The following is a 24,480-nucleotide window of genomic DNA, read 5'->3' on the forward strand; positions in this document are numbered from 1 at the left end:
GGTTCTGTTCTTCGAGTTCGTGAAGTCTTGTCCACGTTCGCGAAGGCTTGGGGTCAGTCGCCTTCGCCTTCGCCTTCGCGGGAGAAGCGTCACGTTCGCATATAGTCGAAGGTCTAGGCCCGGGCAGCCAAGTTGCCTTACGCATACGCGAGTTGGGGCATGTATTCGCGAATAGTAGACGTCCTAGTGCACCGCGTTCGCGAGTGTCCTCTCGCGATCACGTAGAGTTATTTTTCTATGTTCATCAATTTAGCCTTCGCAATTGCGTGAGCTTGTCCGCGATCGCGATGAAGGCGCGGACCTGGGCAGAAAACATTTTAAAGATGGGAGTTAGACCTATTTTTCCTATTTCGCACTTGTGTGGTCCGAATTTGGAGCTTCGTGGAGAGGGGTTTTCATCAAGCATTGTAAGGTAAGTTAAATACATATATTTTGGGTAGATTCTTAACATGTAAATTGTAGAAATATTTGGTTTAGTTGAAAAATCTAGATTTTGGTAAAAGTGGGATTTAACCACGAAATTAGTTATGGAATTGAGTGAAAATTATATATTTGAGTTCGTGAGGCTGTGGGTAGTAATTATCTTCAAAAATATCCGTAATCCGGGCATGTGGGCTCGGGAGCGGGTTTTAAGAATCTTTTGATTTGGGTTGAAAATTACTCTAATAGCTAAATTATGAGCATTTGAGCATATATTGATTAATTCTTATAATATTGTGCTAGTTTCGAATTGTTCGGCACCGACTTGAGGCTTTAGAGTGAATTTGTGGACCGGAAGTGAGCTTTGGAGTGAGGTAAGTCTCTTGCCTAACCTTGTAAGAGGGAACTCATCCCCTTAGGTATATTTTGTTGTGTATTTCTTGTGTGGAGAGCTACGTAGGCACGAGGTGACAAGGGTATGTGCGTAGCTTTATTTCATGATATGTCCGGGTTGACCTAGATCCATACCATACTTTTAATTGTACTGTTGTGATTATCTTGCATATTGACTGTCTTGAATAGAGCTGAGACTAGGGAATTAAAATGTGATTATCAATGTAGCCTTCTTCTTTTGTAAAACTTGAGGAATAATTAATACTTATGAAAACTCCATGTCCTCTCGTGTCGTAAGTACTTCCACGAGCGAGGTAAACATCTCTATTCGTATGGGATCGGGTCGTTCGCCTCTGCAGTATCATATTTTATGGGATCGGGCCGTTCGCCTCTACAGTATCAAATTCTTATGGGATCGGGTCGTTCGTCTCGGCAGTATCATATTCTTATGGGATCGGGTTGTTCGCCTCGACAGTATCATATTCTTATGGGATCGGGCCATTCGCCTCGGCAGTACTAAGTACAATTATTCTTATGGGATCGGTCAGTTCGCCTAGGCAACTTCGTGCTTAATAACCGAAATGGGTTCCAGATTGAATAATTGAATTAGTACCTTCACGGTTAGTTATGAGATGCTGGTGATGTGTTACGGAATCCTGCTGTACTTATTGTAATTTCATTTATTTGACTAATTGATGTATGTTGTTTGCTCACCATGTCTACTTTATGCACATTTATTTTTATCATTGACCTCTAGTGAGTGTCAAGTCGACCCCTCGTCACTACTTCTTCGAGGTTAGACTAGATACTTACTGGATACACATTGTTCTTCGTACTCACGCTACACTTCTGCACTGATGTGCAGGTACTGAGACAAGTTCCACCAGTGGTCATGCGGGCGCGTAGATGATCTGTTGCGGAAACTTAGGGGTGAGTTGTTTGCCTTGCTACGATCCTCAACACCGGAGTCTCCTTCCATATTATTTACTATCTTTGTCTATTACTTTCAGACATTAGTCTTAGTAGTTTTGTATATTCCTTAGATTGCTCATGTACTTGTGACGCCGGGTTTTGGGGATTTGTAGAACTTTTGTAGTGTTGTACCTGTCACCTCTATCGCAGTAGACTATATATTATCATGTTGAAATTTATTTTAAAAGGCTTATCATCATTGAATGGAATTTGCTGTAATTAAAATATGTTAAAACGGGGTAGATAAATGGTAGATTCGCTTGTGTGCTTTGCCTAGCGGTGACGTTAGGTGTAGTCTCGACCTAGTACGGAATTAGGTTGTGACTTCTTGGTATCAGAGTTTTAGGTTCTCATAGGTTTCACAAGTCATGAGTAGGCCTAGTAGAGTTTTCCAGATCAGTGCGGAGACGTGCGTGCTTATCTTCGAGAGACTATAGGGTGTTAGGAAACTTCTCTTTCTTCATCTCATATCGCGCAATTGATATTATACTAAGTGTCTTTTTATTGATCTCTCATAGATTGTGAGGATGCGTGCAGCGAATGTACCGTGTAGCTGGGGGCTGCTCTCCCTATTGCTAGAGGTCGAGGTAGAGGCAGGGGAGGGATCCAGCTCCAGTCAGAGGACGAGGGCTCCCTAGGGTTGCTCATGTTGCACCACCAGTGGATCTAGTGGAGGATCCTGTTGTTGAGGAGCAGGATGAGGCGTTTGCTGCTGTGCCAGCCCCAGCAGATTTCATGATTGCGCTGGGATTCCAGGAGGTCATGGGCCGTATGCTGCGGTTCATAGATTCTATGACGCATGTTGGTTTATTTCCAGCAGACCCTGCCACATCTCAAGTGGGAGGGGGAGCACATACCCCTACCGCTCAAGCTCCAGGGCACACCACCGCCGTTTATCAGACCCTAGGCACACTACTTGTGGGCGGGCCCCAGCCTGTTGCACCGGCCATGCCAGAGGCTATACCAATCATGACCGATGATCAGCAGAAGCGGCTGAACAAATGGACTAGGCTTCGCCCCTACCTTCGGGATAGGCTCCGGAACATAGGGATATTGGAGTCCAACGGGGTGGACTTCACCACTTTCTAGTTTGAGGGAAAGGTCCGTAGATGGTGGCAGGCTTATCTTCTTAGCGGGCCAGCAGGTTCACCTCCCTTGACTTGGGATCAGTTTACACATTTATTCTTGGAGAAGTATATACCACCTTCCGAGAGAGAGGAGCTTCAGGGTCAATTTGAGCGACTCTATCAGGGTCACATGTCTGCTATTGACTATGAGGCGAGATTTACTAACTTGTCTCGTCTTGCAGCTATTATACTCCCTGGAGATACAAAGAGGATGCGGAGGTTTATTGCAGGTCTGCACCCTGAGATTCAGGTACATATGGCCTGTGAGGCAGAGCTAGGGACTTCTTTTCTTTAGGTTATGGATATAGCTTGGAGGATGGAGCGTATTCGCAACTGCAGTGGAGAGTTTGCATCGAGGGACAAACGGGCCCGGTAGTTTGGAGGATTCAGTGGCGCCCCACCTGGGGGCAAAGGTCAGTTCATGAGGGGTCGGCCCAATAGGGCCATGCAAACAGCACCACCGCCTGCTCGGGGTGGTCCAGCACGACCCTATTTCAGTGCCATTCCATAGAGTACTTACCGCTCGCCAGCTATTCATTGTCCCTCCAATAGGTATTCAGGCCATCAAAGTTAGACTTCAGGTCAGCAATCCACCGTTCCGAGGGGTTGTTTCGAGTTCGGTGATCTCGGGCACGTGACGAGGTTTTGTCTGTGACATCAGGGCAAGGCTAAGCAACAAGACTATCGGCCCATGATTAGCGCACCAACTGCCACACCAGCCGTCCGGCCGCCCAAAGGTGGAGGGTAGGTGGGTAGGGGCCGTCCTAGAGGTAGAGGCCAGTCGGGTGGCGCTCCATCCAGATTCTATGCCTTTCCAACCATACCAGATGTAGTAGCCTTAGATGTTATGATCATAGGTAATCTGTCTGTGGTAGGGATGCTATGGTGCTATTTGATCCAGGGTCTATGTATTCATATGTTTCATCTTTGTTTGCTCATTTTCTGGGTGTTCTCGTGAGTCCTTGGGAACTCCTTTATATGTGTCCATACCAGTGGGTGATTCTGTTGTTGTGGATCGGATTTACCGGTCCTGTATCGTGACTTTCTGTGGTTATGAGACTAGAGCATATCTTATGTTTCTCGGTATGACTGACTTTGAGGTCATCCTAGGCATGGATTGGTTTGTCTTCATATCATATCGTCCTTCATTGTCATGCCAAGACTATTACCTTGGCCATACTAGATTTTCCTAGATTGAAGTGGAAGGGTTCATCTGTCAATGCATCTAATCGAGTTATCTTTTTCCTAAAAGCTCAACACAGAGTCGAGAAGGGTTATTTGGCTTATCTAGATTATGTTCGGGATACTTCTGCAGAGACTCCGAGGATTGATTCAGTACCCGTGGTGCGGGAGTTCTCCGATATGTTTCCTTCTGATCTCCCAGACATGTCACCAGATCATGATATCGATTTTTGTATTGATTTGGCTCCAAGTACCCATCCTATCTCTATTCCACTGTACCGCATAGCTCCGAATGAATTAAAGGAACAGCTTGAGGAGTTGCTAGCAAAGGGGTTCGTCAGACCGAGTGTGTCGCCTTGGGGAGCACCGGTGTTGTTCGTCAAGAAGAAGGATGGGACTATGCGGATGTGCATTGATTACCGCTAGTTGAACAAAGTTGCCATTAAGAACAGGTACCCGTTGCCACGTATTGATGATTTGTTTGACCAGTTACAAGGTTCCAGGGTGTTCTCTAAGATCGACTTGAGATCTGGGTATCATCAGCTGAGTATTCGGGCTTCGGATGTTCCGAAGACGACCTTCCGGACTAGATATGGTCACTATGAGTTTTTTGTGATGTCCTTCAGCTTGACTAACACCCCGACGGTGTTTATGGATTTGATGAACCGAGTGTTCAGGGCGTATTTTGATTCATTTGTCATTGTCTTCATCAATGATATTTTGATCTACTCACGTAGCATGGAGCATGAGCAGCATTTGAGAGTTGTGCTTCAGACCTTGCGAGAATAGAAGCTTTATGTTAAGTTCTCCAAGTACGAGTTCTGGCTGGATTCTGTGGCCTTCTTGGGGCATGTTGAATCAGGAGAGGATATTAAGGTAGATCCCAGGAAGATCGAGGCAGTCCAGAGTTGGCCTCATCCTACCACATCGACCGAGATTAGGAGTTTCTTGGGGTTAGCAGGTTATTATCATCGGTTTGTGGAGGGCTTCTCGTCTATTGTAGCACTTTTGACTAGATTGACCCAAAAGGGTGCTCCATTCTAATGGCCGATGATTTCGAGGCGAGCTTTCAGAACCCAAGACCGCATTTACTACAGCGCGAGTGTTAGTGTTGCCTTCCGGTTCAGGGATGTATACTGTGTATTGCGATGCTTCATGTGTTGGCCTGGGTTGTATATTGATATAGGAAGGGCGAGTTATTGCTTATGCTTCACGTCAGTTGAAGCCCCACGAGAAGAATTACCCCACGCATGATTTGGAGTTAGCCGTGATAGTTCATGCTCTCAAGATCTGGAGGAATTATCTTTATGGGGTGTCATGTGAGATTTACACTGATCATCGCAGCTTGCAGCATTTGTTCAAATAGAGGGATCTTAATTTGAGGTAACGCAGGTGGCTTGAGTTACTAAAGGACTATAATATCACCATCCTTTATCATCCGGGCAAGGCGAATGTGGTTGCGGATGCCTTGAGCAGAAAGGCTAAGAGTATGTGCAGTTTGGCATTCATTTCAGTAGAGGAAAGGCCATTGGCTTTGGACATTCAGTCCTTAGCTAACAGACTTGTGAGGTTGGATATTTCACAGCCCAGTCAGATTCTTGTATGTGTTGTGGCTCAGTCTTAATTACTCGAGTTGATCAAGGCTTGTCAGTAAGATGATCCGCACTTGTTGGTTCTCATAGAGACGGTACTACGGGGTGGTGCCAAGGAGGTTACTATCGGTGAGGATAGTGTTTTGCGGCTCCAAGGTCGCCTATGAGTTCCTAATGTTGATGTCTTGAGGGGGAAGATTCTAGAAGAGGCACACAGTTCTCAGTATTTTATTCGTCCAAGGGCTACGAAGATGTATCGCGGCCTGAGGCAGCATTATTGGTGGTGGCAGATGAAGAAGGACATAGTTAAGTATGTGGCGAGATGTCTAAATTTTCAGCAGGTCAAGTATGAGCACCAGAGGCCAGGTGGCCTACTTCGGTAGATGGTTATACCTGAATGGAAATGGGAGCGCATTACTATGGATTTCATAGTTGGGTTGCCATGGACTTTGATGAAGTTCGATGCAGTTTGGGTCATTGTCAACAGGTTGACCAAGTCGGCACACTTTATTCCTGTTGTGACTACAAATTCTTCAGAGAGATTGGCCCAGATTTACATTCAGGAGATTTTTCGGTTGCATGGTGTGTCTGTTTCCATCATTTCAGATAGAGGCCCTCAGTTCACTTCGCACTTCTGGAGAGAAGTTCAGAGCAAGTTGGGTACCCGGGTAGAGCTCAGCACAGCCTTTCATCTGCAGACCGACGGGAAGTCGGAGCGGTCAGTTCAGATTCTAGAGGATACATGAGGTTCGGAAAGAAGGGCAAGTTGAGCCCAAGGTTTGTAGGTCCATTTGAGGTGTTAAGGCGAGTTGGGGAGGTTTCTTATGAGCTTGCCTTGCCTCCGAGCCTATTGGGCATTCATCCGGTCTTTCATGTGTCTATGCTCCGTAGGTATCATGCCGACAGGTCGCACGTGCTAGATTACATCACGGTTCAGCTAGATGAGAGTTTGGGTTATGAGGAGGAGCCATTTGCCATTATTAACAGGCAGGTTCTCCAGTTGAGGTCCAAGAAGATTGCTGCGGTAAAGGTCCATTGGAGGGGCCAAATAGTCGAAGAAGCGACTTGGGAGGCCGAGGAGGACATGAGGAGCAGATATCCACACCTATTTAGCACTCCGGGTATGATTCTAGACCTGTTCGAGGACGAACGTTTGCTTAAGAGGTGGAGAATGTAACGACCCAACTGGTCGTTTTGCTTTCTAGATCCCTGTTCCCCTAATTAAGACTCCTCATATGTGCTTTTACTGTTTTATGACTTGTGGGGATGGTTAGTTCGGGTTTGGAAGGGTTCGAGTTGAAATCGGAACACTTACTTCCTTAATAATGGCTTAAAATGGTTAAGTTTGACTTAAGTCAACATTTTGAGTAAACGACCTCGTAATCAGGATTTTAAGGTTCCAATAGGTTTGTATGATGATTTTGGACTTGGGCGTGTGTTTGGATCGGGTTTCGGATGACCCGGGAGCATTTCGGCGCTCAATGTTGAAAGTTGGTGCATTGAAGGGTTTTAAGTTCTTTAAGTTTGGTTTGGAGTAGTTATGGTATTATCGAGGTCTGTTTGGGATTTCGAGCCTGGGAATAGTTCCGTATGGTGATTTAAGACTTGCACACAAAATTTGGTGTCATTCTAAGTAGTCTAAGTATGATTCGACGCGTTCGGAGTAAGTTGAAAAGCTAGAAGTTCATAACATGATCCAAATTGGTTTTGGGGTGCGATTCTTAGTTTGGATGTTGTTTTACGTGTTTTGAGAGTTCGAGCAGGTCCATAATATGATTATAGACTGGTTAGTTCATTTGGACGGTGTCCCGTAGGGCTGGGTGCGTTTCGGACCGCTCGGAGCTAAGTCAAAAATTTGCTGGTGTGTTGTTCTGGTTTCCTTCTTCGCGAACGCGAAGGAACCCAAGCAATCGTGAAGGAGGAATTTGGGTATTGGGTGGTTCTGTGCTTCGGGTTCGTGAAGTCTTGGCCGCATTCGCAGGAGAAATGTCGCATTCGCATAGAGTCGAGTGCCTGGGCCTGGGCAACCCATTTGCCTTACGCGTTCGCGAGTTGGGGCACGCGTTCGTAAAGAGTAGGCGGCCCAGTGCACCGCGTTCGCGAGTTTCCTCTCGCGATCTCGTAGAGTTATTTTCCTGTGTTCATCAGTTTATCCTTCGTGAATGCGATTAAGGTGCAGACCTGGGCAGAAAACATTTTAAAGACGGGACTTAAACCTACTTTTTTCATTTCTCACTTGTGTGGCCCGAATTTGGAGCTTCTTGGAGAGGGATTTTCATCAAGCATTGTAAGGTGAATATTTCCTACCTAATATAAGTTAAATACATAGATTTTGGGTAGATTCTTAACATGTAAATTGTAGAAATTTTAGGTTTAGTTGAAAAACCTATGTTTTGGTAAAAGTGGGATTTGACCACGAAATTGGATATGGAATTGAGTGAAAATTATATATTTGAGTTCGTGAGGCTATGAGTAATAATTATCTTCGAAAATTTCCGAAATTCGGGCATGTGGGCCCAAGGGAGAATTTTAAGAATCTTTTAATTTAGGCCGGAAAATTACTCTAACAGCTAAATTATGAGCTTTTGAGCATATATTGATTAATTCTTATAATATTTGTCTTGTTTCGGATTGTTCGGTGCCGATTTGAGGCTTTAGAGTGAATTTTTGGACTGAAAATGAGCTTTGAAGCGAGGTATGTCTCTTGCCTAACCTTGTAAGAGGGAACTCATCCCCTTAGGTGTATTTTGTTGTGTATTTCTTGTGTGGGGAGCTACGTACGCATGAGGTGACGAGAGTTCGTGCGTAGTTTTATTCCATGATATGTTCAGGTAGGCTTAGATCCACATTATGCTTTTAATTGTACTGTCGTGATTATCTTGAATATTGACTGTCTTGAATAGAGCTGATACTAAGGATTTAAAATTGTGATTATCGATGTTACCTTCTTCTTTTGGAAGATTTGAGGAATAATTAATACTTATGAAAAATTCATGTCCTCTCGCATCGCAAGTACTTCAGCGAGCGAGGTAAATATCTATATTTTTATGGGATCGGGTCGTTCTCCTCGGCAGTTTCATATTCTTATGGGATCCGGCCGTTCGCCTCGGCAGTATCATATTCTTATGGGATCGGGCCGTTCGCCTCGGCGGTGTCATATTCTTATGCGATTGGGTCGTTCACCTCGGCAGTACTGAGTAACACTATTCTTATGGGATCGAGCCGTTCACCACGGCAACTTCATGCTTAATAACCGAAACGGGTTCCATAATGAATAATTGAGTTAGTACCTTCACGATCAGTTAGGAGATGTTGGTGATGTGTTACAGAATCATGTTGTACTTATTGTAATTTCTTTTATTTGACTAATTGATGCATGTTGTTTGCTCATCATGTCTACTTTATGCACATTTATTTTTATCATTGACCTCTAGTAAGTGTTAAGTCGACCCCTCGTCACTAATTCTTCAAGGTTAGACTAGATACTTGCTGGGTACGTGTTGTTCTTCGTACTCACGCTACACTTCTATATTGATGATCATGTACTGAGACAGGTTCCACCAGTGGTCACGCCGGCGCGTAGCCGATCTGTTACAGAAACTTAGGGGTGAATTGCTTGCCTTGTTACGATCCACAGAACCGGAGTCTCATTCCTTCTTATTTACTATCTCTGTCTATTACTTTCAGACAGCAGTCTTAGTGGTTTTGTATGTTCCCTAGATTGCTCATGTACTTGTGACGCCAAGTTTTGGGGATTTGTAGCACTTTTATTCTGTTGTGCTTGTCACCTCTATCGCAGTAGACTATATATTTTCATGTTGAAACTTGTTTTAAAAGGCTTATCATCATTGCATGGAATTTGGTGTAATTAAAATATGTTAAAAGGGGGTAAATAAATGGTAGATTCGCTTGTGTGCTTTGGCTAGGCATTAGGTGCAGTCTCCACTACTAGAAATCAGGTAAAAACCGACAAAAAAACCGACCAACGTTGGTCGGTAATGGCCAAAAACCGACCAAAACGCGACCATTTACGTGTGGACGATATTTTTGTGGTCGCAAAGGCATACCGACCAAAGTTGGTCGGAAATTACCGACCAAATTTTGGTCAATCAATTAAATTCAAAAAAAAATACAAAAAAAACCGACCAAAGTTGGTCGGTATTTTAATTGTGTAATAAAAAGATTCACCATCTGGGAATCGAACCGGGGTCTGTACTGTGGCAAGATACTATTTTTCCACTAGATCATTGGTACATTTTGTTTTAAGACTGTCTTTTATTTGATTTATACTCTTTAATTGTATTTTCGCACGAAAATAACCGACCAAAGTTGGTCGGTTTTATTAAAAAATAAAATTACCGACCAAAGTTGGTCGGTTTTTTAAATGACTGACCGAATTAACCGACCAAAGTTGGTCGATTTTTTTAATATTAATTTTTATTTATTTTAATTAAAAAACCGACCAAAGTTCGTCGGTTTCTTGAAACATAAATTTCGCGGTACACAAAAATAGTTTTTCGCATTTTTGCGCCAAAAAAAACCGATCAAAGTTGGTCGGTTTCGTAAAAAAAAAAATTAAAAAAATATATTTTAAAAAACCGACCAACTTTGGTCGATTTTTTGGTCGGTTTTTTGACCGACCAAAGTTGGTCGATTGACCTTAGTCGGTTTTTGCCGAATTTCTAGTAGTGCTCGACTTAGTACAAAATTGGGTCATAATAATCATAGTAACTCATGTCTTGACCACTGCAGAGATGCAAAGAAAGTCTTAAGATACCTTGAAGGGACAAAAGACTACATGCTTTTATACAAATTAAACGATCAGATAATTTGGAAGTGATTGGCTACTCTGATTTAGACTTTGCTGGCTCTATTGATTCAGGCAAATCAACATCAGGATACATTTTTATGTTGACCGGTGGAGCTATATCTTGGAGGAGTGCCAAATAGACTCTAATTTCTACTTCCACTATGGAGGTTGAGTTCGTTTCTTATTTTGAGGCTACATCACATGGTGTATGGTTGAAGAGTTTTATTTCTGGGCTTAGAATCGTCGATCCGATCTATAGGCCAATAAGGATATATTGTGATAATTCAACTCTCGTCTTTATGGCTAAGAATAACTAAAGTGGGAGTCGAAATAATTAGCATGTCGATATTAAGTATCTAGCCATAAGAGAACGTGTTAAAAAATAAAAAGTAGCCATTGAGTACGTTACTGAATTGATGTTAGCCGATCCTTTAACTAAAGGCATGCCAACCACATAAACTTAAGGATCATGTTATTAGAATGGGACTTGGTTCCACTATGTAAATTTCTGTTGTAACAACGAATATTGATGAAACTCTATTATTGTATGAAATTTCTCATATTGTTATTATGTACACATTCAATTGTTTTGAGAAATATCGCTAAAGTATGGACCTAGAGTGAACATTGGGTTTACTCATAAAGAAATATGGGCTAAGATTTAGAACCATAATACATTGTGATACGTGGAAGATAATACTCGTTCTTAGAGGACTTATAGCCATGATTTATGTATTTTGTTTCTTTTAAAGAAAGAAGAATTACGGATTTTGAGTAACATTGTAAGTATATGTGGACCAAGTAGGAGAATATAAGTTACTTCTTCATTTAAGTAGTCCACGTTCATGTGAAAGTCCGTTTCTTATTTTTCTTCTTTATTGTTGAGACATGAACTTACATAAAGACTTAAAGTTACAATATCTTTATTAATGTTATTTTATGTCTAAATTAAAGTGAAGTTAATTATGATACATTAATGCCCATTAGCTTTCTATGTGTTTGTGATGTAGTAAAAGGCAGGATGATGGTGATCGGTCCCTACACCGTACAATTTAGAAATTACTATACCATCTAAAGTGAGTTGCTACAGTGTAGAAGTACCTATACACAAAGTTTTATCTCAAACAACAATGGTGGGAAGTAAGTCGGTTTTCCTATTCCGCTGCAATTTAGACATTTTTCGTTTGTGTAAATGTCATACAATCACTTAATTAGTTCACGACATCTTTAATTTACTACATAATTTTAACCTGAAAATACGAGGAAAAGTGAGGGAACTTTTCTGTAAAATGCCAGCAGTTGGCCCTTTAGTTTAAAATTGGAAGTAATATTCTATGTAAGCCATGATCACATGGAGCAAGAACTTACGAATTATGGGATTTACTGACAAAGATAAAATCAGAGTTTGGTCTAAAGGGCATTAATCCGATCATCAATAATTAAAGAAACTGTTTAATTTATATTCAACTACTACGTACAGAACGCGCACACAGGTCAAGTACACGATCTTTAAAGTCAACAATCTATTTTTTAATCAACAATCGTGCTAAACTACAATTTCTTTCAGACAAGTGTAGCGTTAAGAATATGTCAATTTATCATTGTTTTACGTGTATCCAGATTTTCAATTCTTGATCATATAAAACATTGCAAACATATATAGCTAGAGTTTTCTATTTCTTTGGAAGCCATGCGCGAAGCATACAACTCATCTTCAATTGATATTGACGAAAGCAATAAGTTTATCCATTAATGATACAACGAAGACTTTAACCCAATACCAAGCAAGATACTCTTTTCTTTCTACCCCTTTTCTCCTGTTTGGAAAGCCTATGTATAATTGGATTTGGATGTAATTACACAATTTTGACATATTTGTCTGACCAAGTAATTACTTAATCAGCAGATAATTAGTGTAATTGAGAGGGTGTAATTACATTCTCCAGTTCTCAAGGGGGCTGAAAATTATCGGTAATTACATGGTGTAATTACAAGGTTATTTTTTGAATCTCTTTTCTTTTCTTTTTAATTTACTTTTTATTTCTATTCTTTTTTTCTTTTTAATTTATTTTTTATTTTAACTTTTTAAATTCTTTTTTCAAATATTTTTCTTTTTACATTATTTATCTTTTATTTTTTTATTTCTCATTTCCCAACCTTTATTGCACATGTTTTTACATAATTTCTCATATTTTGTTTCTTTCTTAATTATTTTTTTAATTTTTTACCATACTTAGCTATGTTATTATCTAATTTTTCTAAAAAAATTGTTTCTCGTAATCTTTGAAAGAATAAGTTATTCACACACTTGACTTATAATGAGTGATGTCACTAAAGTTGAACTTTATTATTGGCCGAGGTTATATGCAAACTTAACTATGTTAAAATGATAGAATACTTTTTAATACTTAAATAATATTCTTATTTTTCAACCTTTATTTTTTTGGTTCCATGTAGTTGCTTATATCTTTTATTTCTTAATTTTTTTTATTTAGCATAATTGTGATGTTATTCTAGCTTTGAAACTACACATCCTCATATTAAAAATAGTGAGTCATTAATAAACTCGGCATATAATGAGTGTTGTCATTAAAGTAGAATCTCATTGTTGAACGAGGTTATAGACTTATGTTTTCCTTTTCTTTTGAATTAAATTTACTTAAATTATGTTGAAACTTATTTTACTTTATGTTGTAATTTTACATAAGAGTATTATGTTAATTGTTTTTTAGATTTTGAATTTATGTTATATTTTTGGTTCTATTTTATTTGTTTTAGTAGTATTGACTTATTAATTCATATTTCATGCCATTCATTTTTCAGTTAGAATTGGTAGATTATGTTTTTTAAAATATTAGTGTAATGTTATGGAATTATATTTATAAATATTAATCTTTTTATCAAGCATGCAGTCCATGATGTTCTTACAAAATATGTACTTTTAGTTTTTATAATTAACTAAAGTAAAATATTATTAATTTGAAAAATATATGTCAATTATTTTTACAATATTAGTTAGAAATATATGGTTAGTAATTAATATATTTTCAATAAACAATATTATCTTAAGTGTAAAATTTAATATCATTTATAAAGACATATATTTTTAAATCTTAAATTGTAAGTTTTAATAATTAGCTTTATATTTAAAATTTAATCAAACTGTATAATTACACTTGTGCAACCAAACAGTACACTTGTAATTACACTAGTAATTACAGTGTAATTATACTATGACAAACAAACAAACAGGTCGTCGTAATTACAATACTCTGTAATTACTAGGTTGTGTAATTACAACTCTAGTAATTACACCAATTCTAATTACCTGGTGGCTTTCCGAATAGGTAGGATTTTGTGCGAGTAATATTGATCTATTATCGCAATTTGACTTGTAAACGCGTATGAGCGTAGAGTTGCTATCCCCAAATTCATCTTTACTTGAATCATCTTAAACATTGTCAAAAAGATATACACATCAATTTTAATAAAATATTAGTTACATATATATAATTAATTTTCTCGGCAAACAATATGGAAATTGGAACGGCACCAATTCGGTGTATCTCGGCCCCAGTCGAAACAAGTAATAGTGGGCGAACCTCAAACCAAAACGAATGCAAGGAAAATGTAAATATACAGTAGATAATATCTGTTTGATTTAATTGTCTTAAATTCTAAATACGCATCTCTCCCAAAATTCGATGATTCCCTCACCACTCTCGTTGGCTGGACGGGGTGATGGAGATATGCTATTTAACGTTACAACTTAACAACCACCAAGCTTGTTGAACCTTAATTTGGTTTCTCTTTCCTTGTTTGTGAAATCAAAAATAACTAGTTGATCAGCCTAAATATCTACTCCCTTCGTCCCACTTTATGCAATGCGATTAGAAGTAGGAAAGTGTCAAACTATGTAATTTTTGGTGTGAATTCGAGCATGGAATCTTCACGTGTTTTAAAATTTATAAATTTAAAAATAACATAAAAAATATTATAAATCATAATAATTAAGGCATATGAAAAAATCATACTCTCTTGACTCTCCAAATAGTAATTGTCACATAAAATGGGATAGAGGAAATAATAAATTCGAAGCAATAATAGGATGTCAAGAAGGTTCAAAACCTTTATAAGGTCATTGATTCTATTCCCACTAGCTATAACCTGCTTAACTTTTTTCTTTTATGAACCCTCTTAGCGGTAAACCTTATTTCTTGCGTGGTTGTGCTTGCTCATAAAGTATTCTAATTATATTCCAAGGTATTTCCCACAAAAAAATAATCTGTGTCGAACACTTTTATTATAACTCTAATTCTATGCAATAAGGTTTTCCTCCCACCCATGCAAATTAAAGTAAATGGACACTATCATATCAATTGCATACAATTGATTTGTTAAGATATTTGCAAGTTATCTAATTTTAAACACACGTAAGCAGTTGGACACTAACACTATAAACAATTGTATTTATTGCAATTTTATATTGCAGAAACGAGCACGCTGTTCTATTTTGTGATTCAAATGCGCGTACGCAATATTAGACTCTTCATTTAAAAGAAATAGTTACTTCTCCTGACTTATAAGTTATAATCAACTCTTTAAAACATAAAATGATTCAGATATCCAATCTTAACACCTACAGTAAGTGGTTCGACTCAATAATTAGTTAGATATATACTTCAAATGCTGCTATACTTCATGCCTACGTGCAATTATCAAAGTTAGCTAGTTTAAACCAACCCCCCTCCCCACCCCCAACCCAACAAAAAGGGCCTGTAAATTTACATAATGATTCCCAATCATCTGAAAAAACTTTTTGCTAAGCCATAAATTGCAGAATTGTCAACCCAGACCCTTGGTGCATAAACTTCAACCTTCATTCAAAAATACCATCAAAATGCTAGTCCAACCCAATCTTAAGTATGCCACGTGTTATGACGGATTACACGTACATTTTTCATTCGCAATATACATCAAACAAAAAAAAATCAATAGATAAAGTAGATAATTCACCAATAAAAATCTCAAAGTCAAAGTGAAGATAATTAAGTTCACAATTAACCTGTTCTCATTTAATTATTCATTCTTGCTTTTGAAAATATTAAATTACCTTACAACCTGTAATTATGTTAAAATAAATTTTAACTGCAACATCACTTTCTTTGGGAACATCATTCGTGCAACGGACAACTAAATTTGTAGAGAACTCATGGCAGTTTGAGCATGGACGTTTGGCCAAAGTAAATAGGCCTTCTGTGCTTTGCCTTGAGTTTCGGGGAGGCTTTTATTTGAATTTATTTTTTTTTATTTTTTTTGGTATTATTACTTTTATTCCGCGTCAGAAATTGTTTACATTCGTTAATTAAAAATGTATAAAATTTGAGTAATTTTTGTATATAACATACAGAAGGTATATATATACAAAAAAATATTTTTTCGAATATTATTTTGAAAGCAACTATAAAATATCATTTTTGCTTTTTCCATTTTCCCAAGGACATCTCTAACCCGTGAAACGAGCATGGTGACTGGACTTAGGCTAAAAGTCCTTGTCTGAAATGAGCTGTCTAACCAGTAAAAATTGCATGGGGTGTCTTATTTGGTCGCGCCATTTAACTTGTACTCACTTTTTAAACTTTAGATAACTTAAAGGCTTTTTTCTCCTTCTCCTTTTTCTTCTTCTTCTTCTTCATCATCTTCTTCTTCTTCTCCTTTGCTGTGAAAATAAAGGTGACGGTGAATTCATATGGTAATTGTAAGTATATTTTAAGGTAGTTTATGGTATTTTACAGTGGTGAGTTGTTGTGACGCTTTATTGTTTACTACTACTTAGGGTTTCTTCTTCTTCTTCTTAATTGCAAAATGGGTTTGTTAGATTTATTGTTGTATTGACAAATTGATGATTGAGGTTTGTTCTTGATGATATTTGGAGATTTATGTTTCAAATTTGAGTTCACTTGGAGTAGATTTAGGTGTTAACTCGTGTATTGGATTATTGAAATTCGAAGAACAAATTTCTGTACCTGGACAATTTGCACTTCAGACCTGCGCGGCATTAAATGCATGAAAACATTGTTTGCACTTAGACCTATTTGGCCTTAAGTGCATCTCAAGTGTAATTTTTTTCACTTCAGACCTATTTGGCCTTAAGTACATCTAAAGTGTAATTTTTTCATTTCAGACCTATTTGACATTAAGTGCATGAAAATATTGGTTGCACTTCACACCTATTTGGTCTTAAGTACATCTGAAGTGCAATTTTTTCACTTCAGACCTATTTGGCCTTAATGCATCTGGAGTGTAATTTTTTCACTTTAGACCTATTTGACCTTAAGTGCGTGAAAATATTTGTTGCACTTCAGACCTATTTGGCCTTAAGTGTATTGCACTTCAGACTAATATTTTTTAACTTTAGACCCGATAAGTCTGAAGTTGATCCTAAAATGGGTAAGCTTGAACATTTTTGTGCAAAGTGGGTATAAGTTCAATTGTGACCCCAAAACTAGATATAAATGCAAATGCCCCTCGAACAACGGGTGATATGCACAAATAGGATCATTTAGTGCAGTTGTTTAAATTTTTACTCCGTTAAGAAAAAATTTAGAAAAATAGCCCCGCTTTACCATAATTTTAAAGCACACTGCCAAAATTTTGAAGCGCACTACTAGAACTAAAAAATTTGTACTTCAAAATACTAGCAGCGTACTTTAAAATTCTGGCGCATGGCTATTTTTTTCAAAACTTTTCTTAACGAGATCAAAATACAAACAGTAGATCTAAAAAAGGTCCATCCAGCGTAATTCTTATCTAACAAGCCTCAATCTCAAATTTCTAAAGAATTAAAGTTGTATCGGTTTATAAGAAAGTTATTTACCTAACACTATCTAGATGCTTCACTTTTAAGTGATCTCAACCAAGTCTAGAAAGTAGTAACTGTTTTTTGGAAGGTATATTTCAAGCTAAATCCAAAAAGATACAAGCTGCAAATATTAGAAATCAGAGTCTAGCAACAAAACTGTCTCTTACATGAGACCAGAAGAAACTAAGTGGGCGTTTAAATATAAGAACTGTAAAATTCCGAAAAAAAATTAAAAACAAAATATAAATAAAAATGGTATTTGAAAATTAGAATTACGTTTGGATATGAATATAATTTGAAACTGTTTTTGAATTTTTGTGAGTGATTTGAAATGAAAATTTTGATAAAATAACTTTTTTGAGTTTTTCAAATTTTCGAAAAAATTTGAAATTCAACTTCAAGTGAAATTTAAAATTTTCACGGACAAACACTGATTTCGAAAAAAATAAATTTTTCAAAAAATGTGAAATTTCTTATGGCCAAACGTGCCCTAAAATACTACATTTTTGGTTTTTCCCCACACAAAGAGCACAAGCTCCTATCATCACAATAAGACAAGAGAACAGCACCACTTTCATCAATCATTCACCGAAGAAAGATCACTTAGAATGGCTAAAGATCACTTAGAATGGCTACTTACGAGAGCCGCTCGCAACGAAAGAAACCTAGCAGCCCTATGTCAATATTCAACAAGCAAGTACGCACAAATAAGCCAATATTTTGCACCGCACTATTGCAGGTTAACAGGCTCCCATACCGTACTCATCTTCATATCCATAGGAAAGAAGCTGACTAACACAAATAATCTGGTGTAAGTCATCAATCAGCCTATTGTAGAAAAGTGAATCAAGTCATCTATCTGCCTACTGTGGAAAAGTGAATTAAGTCATGAAGAAGGCTTCAGCGATCCTCATAATATCAGAACCCAACCAAACTGATATGATGCTATTTTTATCCCAGAAGGAGCTCTTGAATGTCCATCTACTAATCTATGGCTGGATCATGTTGAACTGGAATCTGGAAAGCTGTTGAGGGATTGTGGATATCACGGGTCCATATCTCTGCCATGAGTTAGGAGAGTATTAGTATGACGAGACAAAGATTTATGAAGATGGTCATATACACCTTACTTGAAAGAACAGAATATGATGCAACAGAGATAATAAATTATTCGATACCTGAACATTGTCGTAAAGTTCAAACAATGGCACAGCAAGGAGTTTTAGATTTTTGGGGACCGCGAAGTACTCTCTTTCGGAGAGGTGAACAATGAAGAGCTTCTTACACTCCTGCATGACATTCAAAGCATCAGGAAAATAAAACAAAGGGGTAGTTCAGTCATTCAGAAAAACTTTATACTACTATACCTTTGGCTTTGATATGTGTGGAGGGCAGTATGGATACATTATGGTTTCAAAGTTCGGCCTCCACCAGGTGGCCACGCATTCACCTATCTGCATTGACAAATGTCACATTAGGAAGACATGTTGACATATATTTTCAATGAGAAAGAACACAGAGAGAGAGACAAACGGAGATTGAAGAGAAAGCAAACACTTCAATGAAGATCAATAGTTTGATGGTGGACCTTTTAAGTTGCTATGTCACAGGAAGATGGATAAACTGATATTTTCAAAGAGAGAGAGAGAGAGAGAGAGAGAGAGAGAGAGAGAGAAGCCAAATACTTATGTAAATCAATTGTTTGATGAATGGAACCTTCTAAGAAGCCACTAAAAGCTCGTAAAGAGATTACTTCAGTAGAAACTGAATTACAATCAGCTAATAGGATATTTAAAGCTTAGGGACATCCTAGATCTCTCAAGTTTACAAATCGGACAGGGTCCATTAGTTTACTCGTTGTGACTGATAGAAAAGAATCAACGTAATTGAGTGCAACCACATTTGAAATGGGCACATAAATACCACAATAGTCCCAACTAAAATTTTAGTGTGTGCCATGACATCAAGCTATCAATTCCCTCGGTTACAGAGTGAACTCCACCACTCCTTTCGACAAAATAGGTCAACCAAAATGAGACAGAAGAAATATATCATTACCCACCTCCACACAGCTGCAACGGTGGATCAACATGAATGATACTAAAATGTAACCATGCGGTGAACTTTCACTTCTATACAATAAAAAGATGCCTAATACTATCCTCCTTGTTTCCTGGGGTGGATCTAGGCCTAAAATATGGGGCACGTGAACCCATGGTCTCTTTGTCAAACTAGGTATTTTATGTACATATTCTCTAGAATTGGTGTAATATACTCTGTTGGCACCCATGCTCCAAAAAGTCTGAGTGGTGCACTTGGTTCAAAGCTAAGTTATTTAGCTTGAAGAACAGGGATCAATTCCTGCTTAATACTTTTTTTTTCTTCTTTCTTTAGCGGTGCACCCATGTTCTAAAAATTCTAGATTCGCCTCTGCTTGTTTCATTTTTCACTATTGGCATACAACATAAAATGTGTCCGATACCTGTACACCCCTACATCTTTCTCCTATACAAAGAAATAAAAGCTACTAAAAAGTGCAATAGGTACCAAAGTTACCTGCCAATCTGGCTGAAGGCCAGGAGAATTAGCTGCAAGTTTGCTAGAGAGTTTCCTTTTCAAACCCTCGATTTCTGCAAACCACCAAAGAGAAAGAAGAATAGCACTGAAACTCAAAGAGTATACTATATAGGTAAAGCTAACTAAAGGGTATATCTTAGTAAATTTTAGCAAGAAACTCATGATTTACCAGAAATGCAAAGAGAAAGTATTATAAGAATAAATTTTTGATAACTATGATAAGAATTAACATATCACAAATAAGACAAGAATATACCATTTTCTCCAGGCTTTAGGCGTCCACCTGGAAGTTTGCAAAATGTGTTCCCAATTTGCAGAAGAAGGATATGAGGATGATTATGCTCTTGTACCTGTGAATTTCACGCGCAATTATAAACGATAATTACTTCATAATCACAGTTTGCAGAAATAGCTGCAATAGTTTCTTTTTTCTTTTAATTGGTAACCGTATGAGCTAGTTCTTTTAGACTTGACCCAAAAAAAAGTAGCCTATAAGTCATCTTAAATTCTTAGTTTGATGAGCATATATTCATTCTTTTCCCATCACAAGAGTATAAAACAACCCAAAATATAACTGAAACTTAGGCTGGGGTACAACAATCTTTTTCCTCCCCTTCCATTAATAAAATGCTGAGACCTGCTAATAATACCTCTATGAAGGAATTTTATTGTTTGATCAGGCAAAAGTTGGATTTTCATAATTCAGCATCCAGAGAATGCAATTGCAGTACAAAAGCAGAGAGCTCCCTTACATTCTTTGTCCTATCTAAGACTCAAGGAGCTTACAAAATCCAGAAATATAACAGCATTATTTACATCAAAATGGTTAAACCAAGCAAAAGTTTCAGCAAGCATCTAGTCTGCTCACTGCTGTACATGAATTGGGGTTGACACCCCATCAAAGCACCTTTGATCCCTCTCCTTCCAAAATGCTCCAAAATAACAGAAATGAGACATTTGCCAAATATTTCTGATGGGTTTCTCGGACTTTCCACCTTTTCCAGCTAACAAATGCTTCCTTCAAACAACCTGGTAATAGCCAATGTACGCCAAAAATGCAGGAAAGCAAGTCCCAACCCATCTTTGCTACAGGACAATGCAAAACCAATGATCTATATCCTCCCTATATGTCAAACATAAATAACACCTGTTGCAGACTGCTATACCTCTTTTTCTTAAATTTTCTTGAGTTAAACATGTCCCCAATATTGTAAACGATACAAAACAAGCTACTTCTCTGGGTGCTTTTTATCTTCCAAATTAATTTCCAGGGCCAATCTTCAGTAATTTTGCCCTAACTAATTTTCCATAAAATTCCTTCACTGTAAAGCTTCCTTTCTCTTTTTCTCCCCACTGCAGGTAGTCCCTCTCCTACCCATTATGTGCACATTTTGAATTTTAGCTAAGAGACTCAGCATCCTTTCACTCTCCAGCCTAGGCAGGGGCTTCTGAATGTTATGTTTCATACATCCCTCTCTCTTAGTTGGCTAACAGCAGCTTCAGGGTTGTTCACAAACGTAAAGAGATCTCAAATTCCTCCTTTAAGCTATTGCTACCTAGCCATTTTTTTTAGAAGGTAACAATTGTTTTATAAATATTAGTCATTCATAATTACAGAGTGAACTAGAAGGAAATATTCTAATCCTTAATCTCTTACAAGGATCCTAAGACATCAACAAAAGATTCATGATCTTCCATACACTCCTGTTTACACCAAAAATATAAAAGGGCTAAACACTGCATCTTCATGTTCTGGATAGTGTTGTGCCTATCTTCAAAGAATTTTTGGTTGCTATCTAGCCATTTATCCATCCAAAAGTAAGTATTTTCCCCATTCCCTACCTCAGGAAATTTATTCGCCATTTATAGCATTGAAAGTCATCTGTGTCATGGACTAAGTTGCTCGGACTCGGCTGCGGGTGTCCGATACGGGTGCGGATCTAGAGGTCAGATCCTTCATGATCTAAATTTAAAGATTCGGGGGTACGGATCCAGGTACGGATACGGGTGCGGGAATTCGGCTAAAAATAATTCAATGACATAGAAATAATTCAATTATTTAAAAATAGAGTTATAAAAATATGTCTAAATTATGAGACATTATGTGAAAAACTTACAAGGTATTCCGAGAAGGAGAAAATATTGAACAAGAGTAGACTTTTAGAAGGAGATAAACGGAAAAGGACTGACATAGAAATTTATATATACAAGGTATTCCATTTTCTTCCATATCACCCTACCTTTTGATTTGTTTTCAAAAATCATTGTATCTGTCCCAAATTTCTCCATTGATTTTGGTCAAAGTACCCAAAATCGGTTGACCAGATCCGACACGGATCCCATACCCACACCCACGTCGTGTCGACACAGGTGCGGCACTGAAAGGGAAGAGTCCGAGCAACTTAGGTCATGGATATATCACAAAAAGTATGCAAACCTACATTCAAAAGCATAAATGATCTTCAGCCTTAACAAGGAAATTACTACGCAATTATTTCAGTACCTTCAATCATCATAGTGTTGCATCTACGGGGCGATGCATATGGAAGTATATGTAGGAGCGGATGAAACTATTTCAGGCGATCTTCTCTTCGTTATCATCTAGATGTACTACTTGCATCCTCTGTCGTATGTGGACATATCATCTATATGTACGTCATTTTTCTCTAAAGACCAAGTCAAATATACAAACAGTCTCCATTTCAGGAATTTTTAAAAACTGATAGTAGTAAACAGGGGCAGATCTATGTATGGGATTGGGGGGTGCCACGCCACCCAAATGCTCGGGTAAAATTTTGTTTATGTATTGATATTTTATACAAAACGCCTATATATGTAAGGGGTGACACCCGCAGTCACAAACGGACTCTAGGTGCCGTGGTTAATGTGCCAAACTCCCAGATACAAGATCCATGATCGCTACTCAATGCCTGCATTCCCATTCCAGTTTATTTTGTTCCCGCTTCTTTCTTTTCTTTCTGCTCCTTTTCTTTATTTCTTTATCTTTGTATTCCCTCCTCTTTGAACCCATTTTTATTATTTACTAAATTGTTTCATTTTTCTTTTTCTAGATCTTCAAAATTTTACTTGAATGTGATTAAAACAATTTCTCTTTTTTATCCATCTACTGTTATTTTTTCCTTGATTTCCAATTTTTTTAAGAACGATGATAGGATCAATAGAGATAATATTAATCTAACCATATATATTTGAAGGGGTGTACTTGCTAATTTTAAATTTTTATTTTTATTTATACTTTTTAATCACATTGAATCAAGAGAATTAGATTAAATTGGATAAAACCTATTCGATTTGGTGATCACGTAGTTATTCATGAACCAAAAATTGTGTACATCAAATATAATTAATTTAAAACGGATCGAACGGACTAAATGTACGGCCTAATTCAATCTCTTTCGTTAGTGGTTAGTTCGCATTAAAGACAGTGGCATCCGTAGTCACTAAATCCTGGATCCTGAGATTTAGAGCTAAGGCAAACTACAAGAAGCATTTAAATAGAGATAAGGCAAACTACAAGAAGCATTTAAATAGAGATAAAGGATGGAGAAACATACCAAGAGAATTCCTTCAACACTTGTCCTCATACCTTCCTTCATGTAGCTGCAGACAATATTGTTAAGGCAAATTATTGGAATTAGATAGGGTACAAATGGAACACAATAAATATTGAAAATTTAAAATAACCAACCCGCTTTATTAGGGATTGAAGTTTTATCTAGGGTTTTAAAGAATATTTGGTACAAAGACTAGAAAGAATATTCAAGGAAAAAAAGAACGTACTTGAGTTTCATGCGAGCAAGGCGATCAGCAACGGAAGTGTCCTTCTCCATTTTAGGCTCTTTAGTGCCAAAGGTATAGCTAGAGAGTGGGTATGTGTTCACTATAGCTGACGTCACCATCTTTATCGCTTCTTCCAGCAAACGGCGAGGAAGAAGACTCCGAGGCGGATATATACTTTGTTTCTTCCGTTTTCTTTTCTACTGAAAATGAAAATGGTTCATCATCCTTTGATTTGCCATTAAATCTTGATGCTTCTCCACTTGTTGGTGCGTGGCGCTTCTTTCTTTTATCGTGGATTCGTCAATTTCAGTGGTATGCGTTTGCGCGTGTTTTACACGTTAATGAGTAAATAATTTTTAAAAGTTTGCATAAATAGTATATTAAATGATGTATTTGAACTATAAAAAAGTGTAACTTTTTGAAAATATGTTTATAGATTCTATTTAGCTAGTTAAATGAAAGATAAATCCTACCATATGAAAAATTTCAAAGTTTTATAGGGATATCTTGTTAAAATAATTGCTATTTTGTGCTCTAATACCGAAGACAAATAAAAATACTTTTATTATGACACGTCTTTAAATATAGTCTTTTAAAAATATAGGAATGAAGTAGTTCGACTATAACTCCTACAAAAATAAATTAATAATTAACAATATAAACTCTAAAAATGACTAATGTTGAGTTAATAACTTAAAAAATTGACCTTTAATTTTCATAATATTCATAATTGTTAGAGGGTCA

At 37.6% G+C, this 24,480-nt stretch overlaps 1 protein-coding gene across 1 annotated transcript; it reads right to left on the minus strand.

The window, feature by feature from the left end:
• Nucleotides 1-18,056: 18,056 nt before the first annotated feature.
• Nucleotides 18,057-24,079, minus strand: LOC107804660 (pre-mRNA cleavage factor Im 25 kDa subunit 2). Its single transcript, XM_016628582.2, has 7 exons — nucleotides 23,737-24,079; nucleotides 23,511-23,556; nucleotides 20,192-20,285; nucleotides 19,915-19,988; nucleotides 18,726-18,812; nucleotides 18,537-18,647; nucleotides 18,057-18,419 (listed from the first exon to the last, which is right to left on the minus strand). The coding sequence occupies exons 1-7, from the start codon at nucleotides 23,853-23,855 to the stop codon at nucleotides 18,348-18,350; spliced, it is 603 nt and encodes a 200-aa protein (XP_016484068.1). The 5' UTR covers nucleotides 23,856-24,079; the 3' UTR covers nucleotides 18,057-18,347.
• Between the last annotated feature and the right edge of the window lie 401 nt (nucleotides 24,080-24,480).

The sequence above is a fragment of the Nicotiana tabacum genome, chromosome 9 (genome assembly GCF_000715075.1).
Source record: "Nicotiana tabacum cultivar K326 chromosome 9, ASM71507v2, whole genome shotgun sequence".
Classification (NCBI taxonomy): domain Eukaryota; kingdom Viridiplantae; phylum Streptophyta; class Magnoliopsida; order Solanales; family Solanaceae; genus Nicotiana; species Nicotiana tabacum.